Source organism: Thunnus maccoyii, chromosome 3, assembly GCF_910596095.1.
Source record: "Thunnus maccoyii chromosome 3, fThuMac1.1, whole genome shotgun sequence".
NCBI lineage: Eukaryota > Metazoa > Chordata > Actinopteri > Scombriformes > Scombridae > Thunnus > Thunnus maccoyii.
Window position 1 is genome coordinate 31,382,960 of NC_056535.1, and position 17,041 is coordinate 31,400,000.

The 17,041-nt window shown below is 37.9% G+C and overlaps 1 protein-coding gene across 1 annotated transcript in view; it reads left to right on the top strand.

The window, feature by feature from the left end:
- Positions 1–15,257, top strand: part of LOC121889328 (sodium- and chloride-dependent taurine transporter-like) — a 36,811-nt gene extending 21,554 nt beyond the window's left edge. Inside the window, exons 7-15 of the mRNA XM_042401197.1 lie at positions 85–219; positions 1,037–1,140; positions 1,250–1,374; positions 4,342–4,454; positions 5,239–5,376; positions 8,118–8,220; positions 8,797–8,897; positions 9,389–9,559; positions 9,801–15,257. Coding sequence (XP_042257131.1) covers positions 85–219; positions 1,037–1,140; positions 1,250–1,374; positions 4,342–4,454; positions 5,239–5,376; positions 8,118–8,220; positions 8,797–8,897; positions 9,389–9,559; positions 9,801–9,959 — 1,149 coding nt within the window. The 3' untranslated portion in view covers positions 9,960–15,257. The remainder of the gene's footprint in view (positions 1–84; positions 220–1,036; positions 1,141–1,249; positions 1,375–4,341; positions 4,455–5,238; positions 5,377–8,117; positions 8,221–8,796; positions 8,898–9,388; positions 9,560–9,800) is intronic.
- Positions 15,258–17,041: the final 1,784 nt, after the last annotated feature.

Below are 17,041 nucleotides of genomic sequence, written 5' to 3' on the forward strand. Positions count from 1 at the left end.
CCAGCTCATATATTCTCATGAAATATTTTTAGTTTATTTCCATCATGTGTGACTTTGCTTTCCTGTATCTGCGATCTTCCCCAGGTGGTCTACATCACAGCCACGTTCCCATTTATCATGCTCATCGTGCTGTTGATTCGTGGTGTGACACTGCCGGGTGCTTCAGCGGGCATCAAGTTCTACCTGTACCCTGACCTTAATCGCCTGAAGGACCCAGAGGTAGGTGCCTGTGGGTTGTCTGAGTGAGAAAACCCAACATTGGGTTCCTGTTATAGTCCTCCTTTCCTCCTCTAGTCTAACTGACATTTGTGCATGCCGCTGTACAACAAGACAAACATATGTCTGGCTGCACATAAAGTGTCTGAAATTAAATTAGAAATGGAAAACCTATTACAATATACTTGGCAGAATAACATAGCAATTACCACTTTGAGAGACTGAAGTATAGTTTAATCACAACATAATTACTAAAATAGATCCTCTATATTTTATGCTCTTCCCCCAAGTCTTAATAACTCCAGTTCATGAACATGTGACAATACGAAGAAAAAGAGAACAATCTGTCATTGAAAGATGTAGACTTACTCCATTCTTAAATTATGAGATCAGTCATAACCTGAAATGTCACCCATGTCACAGTATAGGCATCCTTTGCACACACAGTCATTGCATATGTTGCTAGCTAGTTAGAGCGGGTGTCTTTGCAGTCGGTACATTGGCTGTTTGGACAAAAAAAAAATCACTTTAGTGGTAAAATTTGTGCAAAGAATGCAAGACAAAAATTATTTTTGTGTTCTATCTGAACAACCCTGTTTAAAGTCCATCTGGTGGTTTCTGACCTGAACTAATACCACCACTGTATCTCTGATAGATCCTGCTAGACCTATGCAGACTCTTACTTCCCCAGTCCATATGAGTGTTACCCACAACTTAAATTCCCCCCCAGTGTCTCTCTACACAATATTCATGGCCCTGTGCCTCCCCTCATCAGCAGGCCTCAGCCTTTCTGTCCCCATTCTCTCCCCCTACTTGACAGGTGTGGATAGACGCTGGCACCCAGATTTTCTTCTCCTATGCCATTTGTTTGGGCGCCATGACATCCTTGGGGAGCTACAACAAGTACAAATACAACTGCTACAGGTGAGGCATCAGTTTTCAGTGAGGGGTTTAGCGGAAGGGGAGAGAGGGGGGTGAAGGGATGGTTGTGTGTTCATTAACAAATCCTCCTCATGACGTATGTGTGACATAGGGACTGTTTGCTGCTGGGAGCCCTCAACAGTGGTACCAGTTTTGTGTCTGGCTTCGCAATATTTTCCGTCCTGGGCTTCATGGCACAAGAGCAAGGGGTGGACATTGCTGATGTGGCAGAGTCAGGTACGAGGGTTCTGAAAAGGCGGCAGTGATGGTGGGCGCTGCTTCCTGGTTAAAAAAAAAAAAAACAACAGCTATTATTAAGAAAAACAGCAACGAAACCCAAAAGAGAATTAGCCAATACATTGCATTTCGAATTGAATCGACTTTGGAATGAAATGGATTCCCTGATTAATTATAAATGACGGCATCAGACTTTGGACGTTTCCGCAATCAAACACTCCTTGACAAAATATATGAACATATATATGGACATATTTGGTTCTAGTTGTTAGTTCAGCATTCGAGTACAGTAAGTTGGATGGATTAGCGCTAAGAGAGAGATGTTGGAAAACTGATTTTGTTTTCTGAAGAGCAAGAATTAGACATTGAGAGTCGAAAAATAAAGCTAGAATTTACACGTAGGAATAACATTGCATCTTGTGCCACTGTGCTAGCTTCAACATGCTATCAGAGTTTTGGTTTTGAGATGTTCCTCTTCTAACTCTATGTGACCTGGCTTCACCATTGTTGTGTTTCCTATCTGTTTTAGTGACATATTGGCATATGGGATTATTAGCTGGTTCAAAAGTCATTATTATTATTATTATTATTATCATTTTATTCTAGCATCTAAAACCTGCAACTGTGCCTTTTTATACTGCCTGTAAGGGCCCACAGGCATGAACTATAATACCTAAATCTCAAAAGATTTGTATTCATGGACACATTAGACTGAGGTCTTTTGGAAAAGCTTTCATGCAACTGTGAGTACCAACATTTTTTCCATGGACTTACAGTGTATATCTTACAGTATACAGTATTATTGGAGCCTTATGACAGTGTATACTTATTCTATGAGGCTGCAAATGCAACTTTGTGTTTGTAAGTTTAAGATGGAAGTTTCAGTAGAATCACACAAGGATTTAATTTATGCTTGTTTTTCAAATCCCAAAGCAGATAATAAATGTCTGTTGACTTATTCTTTAAGAGTATGAGTTACACTCAAACAAAGGTGTTAACACACCAACAGAGAACTGAAAGCAGATTTTTATAGAACTACCTTTTTGGTTTGTTTGGAAAGTTTGATTTCCCCCTTTTGGGTGATATATTTTACATGCTTAAGACATACGGCATCTTGCCTGACATCAAATGAGACACAAACTTGGAAGTTGTCATTTTTTGCTTATAACAGAACAAAGATATTGTCAACATCAAGTGTTTTTGTGAAACCCATGATTCAGTCCGATGAAAGGAAATTTAGCTAGTCTGTTTACTTGAAACACTTTTCATGGTGCCAGCCCAGTTGATACAAATATAGGAGCATTCTGTACTTTTCAATTTACATCCACTGCCAAATTAACAACAGGGTGCGCAGAATCATCCGATATCAACTTTGTGTTTGGCAAGTGGGTTGATGCTCCACAGGTTACCAAAGAATAGAAGTGTGCATCAGTGGTATGTTAGGAGGAGCTAGAAAGAGCCTGACACTCCTTGAGGTCATGGCACATGGAACTCTAATGAAGAGGTAATTTTCCAACCTGAAAAAGTGTGTCCATTTGCAGTGAGCATAAGAACAGAGCAGATCAGCTAGACAGCAGGATAAGTGTTCATACTCCAGCTAGATTATCAAGCTTTGACAGGTCAAAATCCTGCCAGGTAAGACAGTTTTTTTTAGAAGTTTAGGAACATCACAAGTGAGTCTGCCTTAACTGCGACTGCTTGATTTTGATGTATGCTATCTGCATGAGAAAATATGCTGACTGAATACACAAAGAATACAGTATGGTTTTCACATTGCAATGTAAGCAAGGCTTCTGTTGCCTCAATAATGTGCTAAAAAGAAAAAAGAACTATATGATGTTTTGTACAGTAATGACACATTGTATGCTGTGGATTCTATTTCTTGAGTTGTACTCTTAAGTTTGATTAGCATTTCCCCTCTCAGGGAATGGAAGTTGGTACTAATTTTTGAGTCAACGCGGTGTTTGGTTGGATGCCTTGTCATAATTCACAACAAAAACTGAATATATTTACACATGTTGCTATCAGCTGCAATTCTGTTTTGCTGTTCCGACTGCTTCCTTGTTTCTTGACTTCTGTTTGACAGTTCTCATTGTAGCACCAACATCAAATTAAACCTCAGAAAAAAAAAAATGCCATTGCTTTTTATTTGGCATCCCAGTTTGCATCTGCTGCTGTTTTGCAACAGTCATTTTGCATTCCTCATAGAAAAGATCATGCTTAATTCAGTTAGGCATGCAAAATGACTCGAGTGAAGTAGGTGTTGACTAATTTGAGAAAAATGAAGAAGCACTTGATTCACCCTTTTATGGCAGTTGATTGTCTCTTCAAGACTTCCAGCTGCCAGGAAAAGTGAATTAAGCCAACCCTTAACAAGTTAAATATTTTATAGATTTTCCAAATGTATTTTTGTTGCAATGTTTACAGTGGTCTACGGTTTTACCACCACACAACACATCTACTAGTTATGCTGTGGGATTTCTCTCATGGCTTATTGAAAGACTTCCACAGAGCTGTAGTTTTATATTATACTCAGAATAAATTTCATAATATGTTGTTATGTTCTTTATTATTCTATTTTTAATTCTTATAATATTGAGTTTTTCTCATAATGTCTGATTGTAAATTGTATGGAATAGTTTCATGTAAGTGCATACAGTTAGTTATGTGTCTTAAGTAATATTTTACAAAGTAACAGGTAAGTAAAGATGTGTTTGACATAGTTAATCTCTTTAGACCTTGCTTTAGAGAGAATACAGTAGATTGCACACACACAAGCATCTGTTCGCAGTATTGTAGCCCAGGTTTGATCGTGCATTCATATCTGGTTCTGCATCTCAATTATTTGGGACCTTTTCTTCCCACAGGGATGTAGATCAGATGAGCTTATCACATGATACTAATGTTGCCCCCCCCCCCCACACCTCTCTATCTGTTCTTACCCCCCCCCACCCCCCTCCTCTGCAGGTCCAGGCCTGGCTTTCATTGCCTACCCCAAGGCTGTAACCATGATGCCTTTTCCTACAGTCTGGGCAATTCTCTTCTTCATTATGCTGCTGCTGCTTGGCCTCGACAGTCAGGTTAGCAGGCACACGAACATTCACACATGGACAGCCATAAGCAAAGCACTTAACTGTTCACGAAGAAGCCTGCGCACAAAAGCCTACCACAGAATATATTCCTCTAAAGACCTGTCTAACAGTCCATCAGATTGACGTGACATTACTTTAGCTCATTGAAAGTTATTTTAAGATTAAAAGACTAGGGTGGATATTATTTGCAGCACAGGGGCTTAAATGGTGCTGTGTTTTATTTTAGATATTGTACTCTCGCTTCTTTTGAACACACAGTTGACAGGAGCCATTTGTTTATGGGCTACTCATTGCTAAAAAGCTGCATCACACAAGGAGATGATATACAGTAATCAGTATAGTAATCATCATAAAGTTTTATACATTCAGTCAGTGTATGGAAGTGTCAAATCCAATTTGCGGCACGAAAGAAGAAAAGAGAGGAAATGGTAAACCTTATCTCCACAAGTCCATTTATAAAATCTGCAGCTATATTGTAGTTTACTGTATACAGAATACAAATATGACTCTCACGTACCTGTGAGTTAAAGCAAAAGCATGCACATACTGAAATCAGCCAAAAATCACACATCAGGCTCCAAACAACAGCAAGAGAGGCTAAATTCTATACAGTACACCTGTGCTAGACAACATAGGAGGTCTATGATGCATTTTTACTAATGGAAACTAAAGTGATGAGAAGCAAAAGATGTAAAGCTGTTAGTTTATGAAAAAAGCAGGTCATGTTGTCTGTGGATCTGTACCCATCATGTGTCTCTTTGTCCCTCTGTAGTTTGTGGAGGTGGAAGGGCAGATCACATCACTGGTGGATCTGTATCCGTCCTTCCTAAGGAAGGGTTACCGCAGAGAGATCTTCATCGCTATCATCTGCTGCATCAGCTACCTGCTTGGCCTCACCATGGTTACCAAGGTAACAGCACCATGAAAAGTGAACAGAAAAAAGTGAAATAGTGTCACTAGTTATCATAAACAGAACATACTGTGTGTAGCAACAGTGTAAACATCAGTAAACTCAACTCAGAAAAATATAAACTCTAATGAGTTTATATAACTGCTATGAACCACAAACAAAAAAAAAAGAGCCAGTACTTTTTCAAGGTTGAGGAAATGCCAGCATTTGGAAAGACTGTCTGTCATAATTATAGTAATTATCCAGTATATAAATGTGCACAGTACCTATTGATAATTGTATGTATATACTGCGGCTGCAGACCTCATTTCATGCTCCAGCCCACAGCTCAATACAGCAGGAACAACAGTGTTCAGACAGCTATTAGTGTCAGTCCCCAGGGAGTTGACAGGGGTCTATTTATACTGTCAAGTCATGAGAACTTCCCTTCCCTCTTCTAGTATTAAAGATAGATCTGACTTAGCTTTTCCAAATCTTTCTCTTCCTCCTCCTTTTCTCCTATTTCTGTTTCTTGTCAGTTTTTCCCCGATTCTCATCATATGTGATTGGTTTCTCTTACCGTCTTCCTCTTAGCGTCACCCACTTTAACCCCTAAATTAAGCTAGTCCCATTGAATCATACAGATTCAGATCATTGTAATGTATCATTCTGCCAACCCCGGCCTTGTACTAATAGACTATTTTCATTGCAGACATTTTGACTTGTCAAATACAAGTCTAATAATCATTATGTCATAATTTAACAGGCCTATTGAGACTTTTTTACCTTTAGTGAAAGCACTATTACCGTAGGTCAATAAGTGTAGTCTTTGAAATGCAGAATGCAGTGCCAAAATGCTTAAACTATCCAGGTTTTTGTCAAAATAGGACCAGTGGTGTCACATTTTATGACAGAAGTCACCAAGACGAGACCACTAACATTCTGTCACAGATAATGCTTCTGTCATTGGGCACTATAGAAAGCTGTACAACCTCTATTTTTTTGTTGTTTTCTGAACTTTCCTCATCATCTCTGCAAGAGCTTTAAAGTCTAAAGGTTTGCATATGACACAAGTTTAAGTACACAAATGTTATCTTGAATTACAATCAAACCCCATTACACCATACTTGTATTGGAACACAGTGTAATGGCACATACTCTCCCCAAGTTGCATCAGAATTAGACCAGCAGCACCTAATAAATTACAAGATTTGTTGTATGTTCAATAGATAGAGCATAAACGCATGTAATCAACTGTCATAAATAATGGTTCTTTTTTTCTGAGACATCCAAAATGTCTCACAGAACAGCAGAAATAGCAGTCAGCTATCAGTAACTTTCCACTGTGCCTGGAACTCCATGATTACATAATGCAGTTAGCATGACTTAGCACGACTTTTTATATATATGTATATATTTGGTACTCCAGTCATTGCTTTGCATTTCAGGAAGTTGGGTGCTATTCTTTGTTTGGACATGGTTACTGTCACTGCACTTGCTAATTATTCTGTTTATGTCAAACAAAATAAAAAATTCAAATGCCTCATTTCTTGTGAGGCAAGTCTTGCATCCATACATTTTTTTTGCATGTGCCAATAATAATTTGCACAAAAGAATGAAAAAAAAACACCTACACATTGCGTGCTATTTTGTTCTCGGTTCTGCTTTTACTTCAAAATGCATGTCAACCACAACTGATCTCTGCCATGCTCATTTCTTGTAAGCCACGGGGTTTTATTTGCAAGTCAAAAGACCTCTCTGCCAAGAAGAGATAATCCGAGATATCATCTTTTGTATTCCACACATGACACCTGCATTACCCACAATGCAAGTCGACCTCCGACAGATTGGCTGGAGATTGGGTGTGTTATGCTAGTGATGTCTAACGTAGCTAGCCTCAAGCAGAGATGAGATGGGCAACAGAGGTCCGGTAACCTCACTTCCTCCCTGTGCAGCCACAAAAGGCTTTATACAACTTTTTTCATGCATGCAATAGTGCTCACCAACACCTGGAAACAGACTTTCATGTGTTAAATCAAGTTCCTCTTTAAGTCCTAAATTAAACATTAAACACTTCAAGCAAGGCAGACTTAATTGGTGAAAGTAATACAAACTCTGTCGATCTGACGGTCCAACGTTCATCTTCCACTCCTCCTCCTCTTTCTCCTCTCATGTCCTTTCTCTTAGTTTTTACTTATTTACCTATACCATAGGTATCTATGTATTATTCTGTTCTACCCTCCCAGCCTTCTTTCTGATCTCACGCAACATCCACTGTCTTCTCACCGTCATTCTATTTTTTGCCCCGCCTCCCTCCCTCGCTCTCTCACCCTCTGCTGTTCCCATGACAACATCTTTTTATGGCTGTGGTGGCCTGGTTCAAGTTTAGGATTCCCATGATAAAACAGTTTTCACACTGGACACACACGTTGCAACACAGAGACATCGACACACGGTCGCATTCTCACGTGCTGCTCACATTTGGTCATGTTAAGTCTTGAAACATATATCTTCATTATTTACTGTATGTTCAATTATTATGTGATGTTTAAAGTTTAAAGATTACATGAATAATGCACAATTGTTTGCAGTTTATTAAGTAGCTCAGTGCATTGAGAAAGGCAAAAAACCCTGTCAGGGTTTGTCAGACAGTAGACCTTTACAGTTTCTCTGTTTAAAGGGTGATGAAAAGAGGAAATATTACCTGAAAGTAACATGTGATCATTCTAAACCCATCTGTCTCTATTTTTGTCTCCCTGCAGGGTGGCATGTATGTTTTCCAGCTGTTTGATTACTATGCAGCTAGCGGTGTGTGCCTTCTGTGGGTGGCATTCTTTGAATGTATAGCTGTTGCCTGGGTTTATGGTAAGTACCAGCCCTCTAAAAACAACCAAATAAATGCATCTAATGTATTTAATGGACAATAAGAAGACATATCCGTTGCATAGCTATTGCTTTTGCAGGAACACTCTGATCACACACTCACACAGTTGCACACATTCACACCTGGACAGCACAGATTGTTTAGCTGACCTCCGAGCAGCTCCACTCAGAGAGGTTGCTGGGTTAAGTGCCTTGCTCAAGAGCACGTTAGTGGTGATAATGAGGGAAGAGCAAGTGCTGTTAGTTCACTTTCCACATCCACATTCACTCAGTTTTCATTAAATTCGATTTAATAGCTGCAAATCTAGCCTATACGACTTCTCATTAATTTAAACACTCAATTCAATTATTGTTATTATGTTTCCACTCCATTGCTGTAAGGCCATATGCCATTGCTGGTAATGCGATTACAAAACCTCAGTACATTTTGTACATTTTCATATATGTTTTCTACAAAAGGTGCTATACAAATAACCTTGCATTCTTCTAACCTTGTATTCTTTACTGAATAAGTTTTACTATTAAAAGTAATCAGAAGATTTGTTACTGTCTTCACAGGCGTTGATAATTTCTACGATGCGGTTGAGGACATGATTGGCTACAGACCAAATCCTTGGATGAAATGGAGCTGGACTGTTATCACTCCTTTACTGTGCATGGTAAGTATCTGCTTTCACCGTAGATATAGTATACACTGCAAATATACAGGAAACCATAATCACATGTAAATTACTTCTTCCTCTTTTTTTCAACATTTTTTTTTTCTGTTTCCGGAAACTTGATCTTTCGTCTTTGCTTTAGTGTTTTTCATACATCTGAAAGGGACACACCACCATTTCTAATTGCTCAATTTACTTGAAAGCCAATATTTTTTTTTTGTACCTTCCATAAAATGCTTTCTTTCTTTTTTGTTCTTTACAGAGTATATGATATTATTTGCAAAAAAAACATAATACATTGCATGAAATAGCACAATGATGCACAAGAGTCATCCCCATCACGTTCTATTGTGCACTTACAGCTTAACATACATTGAATAAGGCTGCTGTAAAGTATATTTTATGTAAAATGAATTCAGATTCATGGTTAAGCCAGATACAAAAAAAAATCTGGAAGATGTACTCAAGCATTTCTTCCTCTTCCTCTCCAGGGCTGCTTTATTTTCTCCTTGGTCAAATACAAGCCATTGAAGTACAACAAGGTCTACGAGTATCCTGACTGGGCCGTCGGAATAGGTTGGACTCTGGCCTTGGCCTCCATGATCTGCATTCCCATGGTGGTTGTCATCAAGATCATTCGATCTGATGGGCCGCTTATTGAGGTGGGTGGAGCCAGGGGCATGTTGATGTAGCCATCTGCTGGTTAGCCATTTATGGTCATTTCCTGAATGACATAGACCAAAAATATCAAAGTATTCTCTTAAAACACCTCTTCAAATGCAGATTTTGTAGGTTTCCCTTGTAGCTACTGTAATTGGTTTTAGTCCAATTTTTAAGCTTACATCTTGTTCTAACTTTTTTAAATTTTTTTTGCATTTTCTCTATTCTACCTCTTCTCTACAGAGGATTAAGGCAGTGGCAGCCCCAGTTCGTGGCGGAGCCAGTTCCCGTCCTGCAGACCACCGTGGCCCCAAGGACCTCACCTACCCGCTGGACCCCAACGGGAACAAGGGCCTGATGATGAAGGCCCCCACCCACACCATCGTAGAAACCATGATGTAAAGGAATGAGGCGGAGGCTCTCCATGAGATCGCTCTCCTCTCCTCTCCTGTCCTCTAAAATGCTTCTAAAGCTAGCTAGCTTTCTGTCTATCTGTCTATCTGTCTGTCTGGTGGACTGATAAGGGTTTTGAGGAAAAAAAAAAAGTTCACGTTTCAAATCTTTTAGGAATACTTTGGAAGTAGTTTGCTGTTGGTGGTTTTCTTAAGAGGGTAGCAATCACATTTCAAATCTATTTCTGAATTACTCACAAGCTGTTTTTTTTCCTATTTGTAATATTCATGTGACTATATCTCCCACTATTGTCGTTTTTAGACAGAGCAGCAAATTAGCACCAGCCTCTGGTCCTAAGCTGGTAGATTTTTTTTAAGTCTGTTTGTTCCTCCAGCTACTTTTGCAGACAACCAGCCATTGTTCTAAAAAAAGGAAGACAGTGGTTATTGAGTCTTGGAATCAAACAGCCTTTTGTAGCCACAATATGAAAAAGGTTTTCTTCACTGATCATAGATCACCAAAAACAGATTTTTTTGGAAGTTCTTGAAATATACAACAGCTCTTTGCCTGTGACGCTATGAACAGGGTGCTCTTATCTGATGACATGTGCCATACAGTAGGGTTCAGCTTTGGTTTAATCTGTTCCACTGTGTTCAGTAGAGGCCCTGTTTAGATGAAGCGAAAGATCGAGGCACTACAAGCACAACATTATTAACTTAAATGTTTTTTTACCCATGTCACAATTAGAGAAAGACAGGGTATTAAGTGGCATGCACCCATTTCAGTCATCAGAAATTTTGAAAAGCATCTTGATATTGTTTCAGCTGCACTAGGCAGGATTTTGTAGAGGAAAAAAGACCAGATTTGCAGAAGTAAATCTCAAAATATGGCTGTCACAGGGAAAGTGTCCCAATCCCAGAAAAAAATCTCACAAGACTGTAGATTCTTTCAGTCCAAATTAAGCAACAAAACATGACAAATTAAAACTCGAGAGCAAAAATCCAAAGCTGCAGCCATCAAAGTTAAATGCTTTGCCTGCTGGATTAGTAACCCTGAGTGTGCTACAAATTTTCCACTCCTTTAGGGCCACTAATAGACAACATTGCCTGGTGCAGCTAAAAGAAAAATCAGATGAATGTATAATTGACACAGCCATCATAGCCAATGACCCTTATCAAGCCAGGATCCTGGTTCTTAAACGCACCTTAGCACAAATATCCCCATCTTCCATAACCATAAACTATGGGTCAAAGAGAAAACTAGCACTGAGACTGCGTCGGGGAAACCCGCTTCTGCACAAAGAGAGAGGTATCTGAAAGGATTTGAAGTGTGGAGGTTGAACCCTTGAGTGTGTTGTCTGTGGCGTACTGTACAGTAGTAGCTAATCAGTCTATCTATATCTATCTATCTATCTTTCTCTGTCCTAGACCAGTTTACAGTACATTAGTGACTGCACTAGGCACTCTTGGCTTACAATTTTGGATTGGATTTATTTTATTTTCTACAGAGGAAGTTACATTATTATTAGTTTTTCCTCTGTCAATGTTTAGATTTTTTTTATTAAGACTATAATGTTATTGGTATTCACTATTGATGATAATTGCTGTAGTTTTACGTAGAAGAAGGAACACTTCTTTCATCTGGTGAAAATACTAAGCTATTATACAAATCATACATTTACAGTGGCAGCCATTGTAGTATAGTCCTCATTGTGCATTTTTCCACTGTTGGTCCTGCCAACGGTGCCATTCCGTCTTAAACTTCACACAAAGAAACAATGCAACAGATTTTTCCCAAATATTTTCTGTTGTGGGGGTTGTGGGTCCATTGTTTAGCGAGCAGTTCAGTGTACAGTAAAAAAAAATGGGAATTCTACAATGGCTCCATCTGTAAGTTTGTAGGTGTTGGGGGTTTATAGCCTTTCCTCTTCTGTAAATACCAGGGGACAGTATTTAAATCGGATAAATTCAGCCAGACGGGGCACTGTAGCCAAGGGTTAAGCATCATGTCACCAACTACAGCTCAAAGCAGCCATTGGTTTGATGACGCTCCCAACAAATCAGTGTCAGACTGAGTGTCAAACTACTTTCCAGACATGTTTCCTGGAAATGCGGCAGCTGGCTTTGGTAAATTTTGTCACCACGTTGCATCACCTCATTTAAAATGGGAGGTGAAGAGCTTAATGTCAGATAAGTTAACAAGTTAGAGGGAATTGGATTTCTGTCATCATGTGGGAGAGTTTTATGGCGTAGCAACAATAAATTAAAGACCATTGAAATAATTCTACAAATACTTGAAATATTGCATGAAGTCAGACTAAGACTTTGTAAGACCTAAACATGCTGCCTGGAAAACAAAAAAATGAGCAGACAGCATTTGTTAACTTGACGTCTGATCGAATTGTTCCCACATCATCATGTTGAGAGGTTGACATGGCTGCCATTGAAACCAGCTACATCCATTTATATGGTGAGAAAATGTGCCCTGCGAGACACTGACAATATCTTGCAACTCTGGCTGATTTTAACAAACATGAAAACAAAACTACATTACATTCTTCATGCTAATAAAGGGCCATAATACTGACGATGTGAACCAGTAAGAACTACAAGCAGACTATCTGAGAAGCGTAACTGTCACATTCATTTTAATATGTCTGTATAACAAGGGGTTTCTCATGAGTATGTGTCACCAGCGACCATTCACTCAGGACCTTCTCTGTAGTGCTTTTATGTACTGTATAGCTACTTTAACCCAGTGTCCAAAAAAAAATCGGACTTATAACTGTGGTTGACCAAGAGCTTACTTTTAATAGTAACAATTGTAATTGATGTTTTCGTTCAACTTGACAAAATGTCAGTTAGTTCTTTGCCACAAAGAAAGAAAAATCACACATTCTCTGCCTGTTTTATCCACAATCAAAAGCAAAAACTACAGAGAGAGTTTATATAGCACTTATTTGTATAATTTGGACTTCATATTAAATGATGAGGCTGAAATAAAAACACTGCCATCTTTTTATGGCCTCCATAGTCAAACATAAATCACAATACTGTCAAAACACTTAAGGTTTTAGCATGAAGAGCTTCTGTTCTCCCAAAAGCAGACATATTAAAATAGATCAAGCTGTTAATAAACCATTCCTGCTCATCGAATATACATTTGTACAGTACACACGCGGTGCAGATACTTGACCAACATCACATCAGAAGTCATTGTGAGACCAGGGCTTCATTTCATCTAAGCTTTGATGTGTGTTTTTCTTCAGTTTATTTCATTTTTGTTTTCAAATAGAATAAAATAGTTCATATCATTAAAAGGGATTTGCGAAAACCAAATCCACAGCAGACATCTATTTTCATACAATAACAAACTTTTCCTATGTAAGTCGTCTTTGTACAGCTATGCTCCCATTGCAGACTCCCCATTTTAATGCAGATACAAAGCTTCATTTTATTCTTAGACTTTTGTACAGATCTGGTTCTCAATTCCCCCGAAGGATCTTTGCACTATAGTAAAAAACTCAACTTGATGGGAAAGATCTGTCAGCTCAGAAACTGAAATATTTATGAAAACTAAAATAGCAAAGAGCACCTATGGACAGTTAAAGATTCTGTCTAATCTTTGATTTTGTCAGGTTTTGACAGGTTTTCAACTATGGTTTATGTATGACATTTCAAAATTTCTGTGTTGTTACACAGGTTGGTAATTTCTAAGATGCACAAAATGGAACATTTTATTTAACACTGTGGGGATTTTTAAAAAAAATCTGTCAATAGCATGTTGAAAATTAATTATCTGCTGATAAGAGTAAAAAAAACAGACTAAAAAAATGAGTTTAAGCCATGCAAATAAAGCTAAATATGTCTCACAACTGATTAAAATCTTCTTAGGTGCTAAGATCCTTCTTTTGTTGGGGAATTTTGGGCCATAAAATAACTAATGCAGTCATTTATTTGGTTTATTCTGCCTCTCTGTGTATATTTACAGTATGTACCAGTCTCTCTGCCTTCTTACACTCCCCATCAGTTAGCCTGCGTAAACCTTCTGTTAACCTAAGCTAACCGATTTTTCTCAGAGATAATGAATTTGCAAGAGAATCGAAGCATTAGCGATGCACAAGTTTTTACCGCCGAATGTTGAAATGTGAAAGTCACCTGCGGGTGAATGTAAAAGTTTCTGAAGATTTATTTTTTAGGGTGAAAAAAAAGAATAAGTTTCTTTTTATTTTTATTGATCTTGTTTTATTGAATTCAGCAATTTCTTGTTTTATTTTATTTTTGATTGTTTGTCTGTCACATTTGCCTTTTGTATTCCAAATATAGTGTATTTGAACCTCTGTCATTGGAGTAACATGTACAACTGTCAATCAAAAAACAAACAAAAAAAAAGCTGCAATTTGTTACGTGCAATACTTTGTAGAATACTTTTTTTCATGCTATTTTTCCAAAAGGTGGTACTAATCTTTGAAGAAAGATGATAGCCTGTGAATTCTTGATGAAGAAAATTTGAATCTTCAGGGTCCAGTTAAATTAAAACCCGCCACAAATGCTCTGCAGTGTGGAACTAAACCAAACTAAACCACTATTCCATCAAATATCTTGTGGTTTGAAATGCACTGAGAATAAAATGATTATTAAACTTTGTCACATCAAACTGAATTTCTTAGCAAAATAATATTTTTTATTTTTGTGACAGACTGCTAAGTTGTGAGTTTGTGAGGGGTATGAAACACAGTAACACTGCCACTAAGCCCACCATCTTTCTACCTGCCTATACTTATCTCAGTACTGTTGTGTTGCTAAAAATCAGACAGTTTCCCAAAAGAAAGCCACCACCAAAGTTCATCATTTCTAAACTGCAACACATCAACAACAAAGAAATATCCGACCAGTTCCTACAAGGCTTATGAATCTAATTTGAAGTCATCTTTCGCTATTTGCTTTTGATTGAACAAATACCTATAATTTTGGCTGCTTTTGGGAAACCTGTCCCTGCAACAAAAGCAGTAAATCCAATAAGACCGAGATTACACCATATCAAATGTGGGCTTTTCTTTTAAAACCTTGTATGCAATTTCCGCATCCTGCTTGTTCAGACATTTCTATGTAAATCTGACTCCACCCCACCAAACCCTGCAACCTCAGTGCTTTATCAAAGAAAGTGAAAAACCAAACTACATCCACACGGGCACAGATAGCCTGATTTTAAATCTCATGTTGCTTACATTGTGTCCATTATTGGTATGAAAACACCACCATATCAATGTGATTCTGAATCGGATTGTCTGTTTCTGTGATATGGATGCAACTTGAGACCATACAGATGTGAATTGTAGGCTACGTAGAAGTAACACATCTGTATTATCACTGAAGTCACTATTAATGTGGCTGCAAAGGTAGAAAAAAGGGACTCTATTTCCTCACAACATCCTTAATGCAAAGATCTTCGTCCCTTGGTTTGACATTTGAAAAATATGTCCTCACTAAGAAAACCATAGTTACAGTGTAACCTAAAGACATTTTTAGCTTTGAAAATTCACAATTGGACTTATGAGGACAAAATTCTAACAATAAAATTCTTTCACTTACTTAAGTAATGGTGATCTCAGCGCTAAGGCTTCTGGGAAATGGAGTCCTGCTCATCCTTCCCATCCTTTCTGTCATCAGACTCATTTTAATCATGGTTTCCAATGACAACACCTCTCCTGCATTATAGAGTATACCAGCCCTTCCTTTTTCAGAATGTACATGGGGAAAATGTTTTTTAATTCTTGGTGAAGAAAAAAAACATTTTAAAAGAATTTGAAAGGTTTTATTTTTTATTTCTATGGCCAACCTGTAAGCTAGTAAAAAAAAAAGAAAAAAAGAAAAAAAAAATATGTGTTTGAACAGGTTTTACAAAGATGTAAAACTTTTTTTATTTCTTAATAAAAAATTTGTCTTCAGAAAATGAGTTTGGAGTTTCTTGTGTCTGGGTGATTGTTCTACATTGTCCGTTGTTGTAAATATATGAAGTGAATACCCGTCACACATTTACACACATACACACATGGATTATTCCATTCAGGTTCAATTTCCCAACTCATGGGACCTAAATCCCACCTAAATATGTACCTAAATATGTACCTAAATCCCCCTGACAACATAATAAACTCTAATCCTACAAAGCCTGTAATACAAGATTTAAGGTATTCAGGCAAAAGCAGGGGGCTGCATTCCAGCATATTCAGTGCTGCCAGTTTGCCTTAAATATGTGAAAGTAATAGAATGATTTGAAAATCTGCTCCATGAGAATTACAGTATACACAGTAACAGGACAATTGAAACCTTTGTAATGAAGATATACTGTATGTAAACTGAACCTGATTATATTATTTTTTCTGTGTATTATCATAATGCAAGGCCCTGAAGGAAGTTAAAACTGTTGGCTGTTTCACACTAGACAAAAAAGTAAATGTGCCTCCTCCAGTTAATCAGCAATCATGGACAGAGAGCAGAAACCAGTGAGCACTGATTTGCTGATTGCTTGCAAATCAAAGGCGTGAAAAATAGTTATTAGTTAAAAAAGTTAACTTTTTAGACTCAGACATGATTGATCAAACCAAGGTGTGATCCTTTCCAATGCAATTGTTAGCTTAGCAGCAGCCAACTCAGCTGTTTTTACATGTGTGTACACAACAGTGTCATCTGCATACATTTGCAATTCTACATCATGACACTGTTGAGGGAGATCATCAATATATAGGCTAAATAATAGGGGACCTAACACTGTCCCTTGTGGAACACCCATTGTGCACTTCATGTTACTGGACAGTGCATCACAGACTTTAACACATTGTATCCTATTAGATGAATATGAAGACATCCATGCCAGTGCTCTAGATGAGAAGTTAAATTTAGAGAATTTCAGTATTAAAACATCATGATTGACTGTGTCGAATGCTTTACGCAGATATAAAAATACAGCACCGACTACTCCTCCTTTGTCAAGTCTTGATTTGATTTGCTCTATTAAGTGCAAGGTAGCAGATTCAGTGGAATGATTTGCTCTAAAGCCAAATGGCATACAATGTAGTATTAAGAAATGTT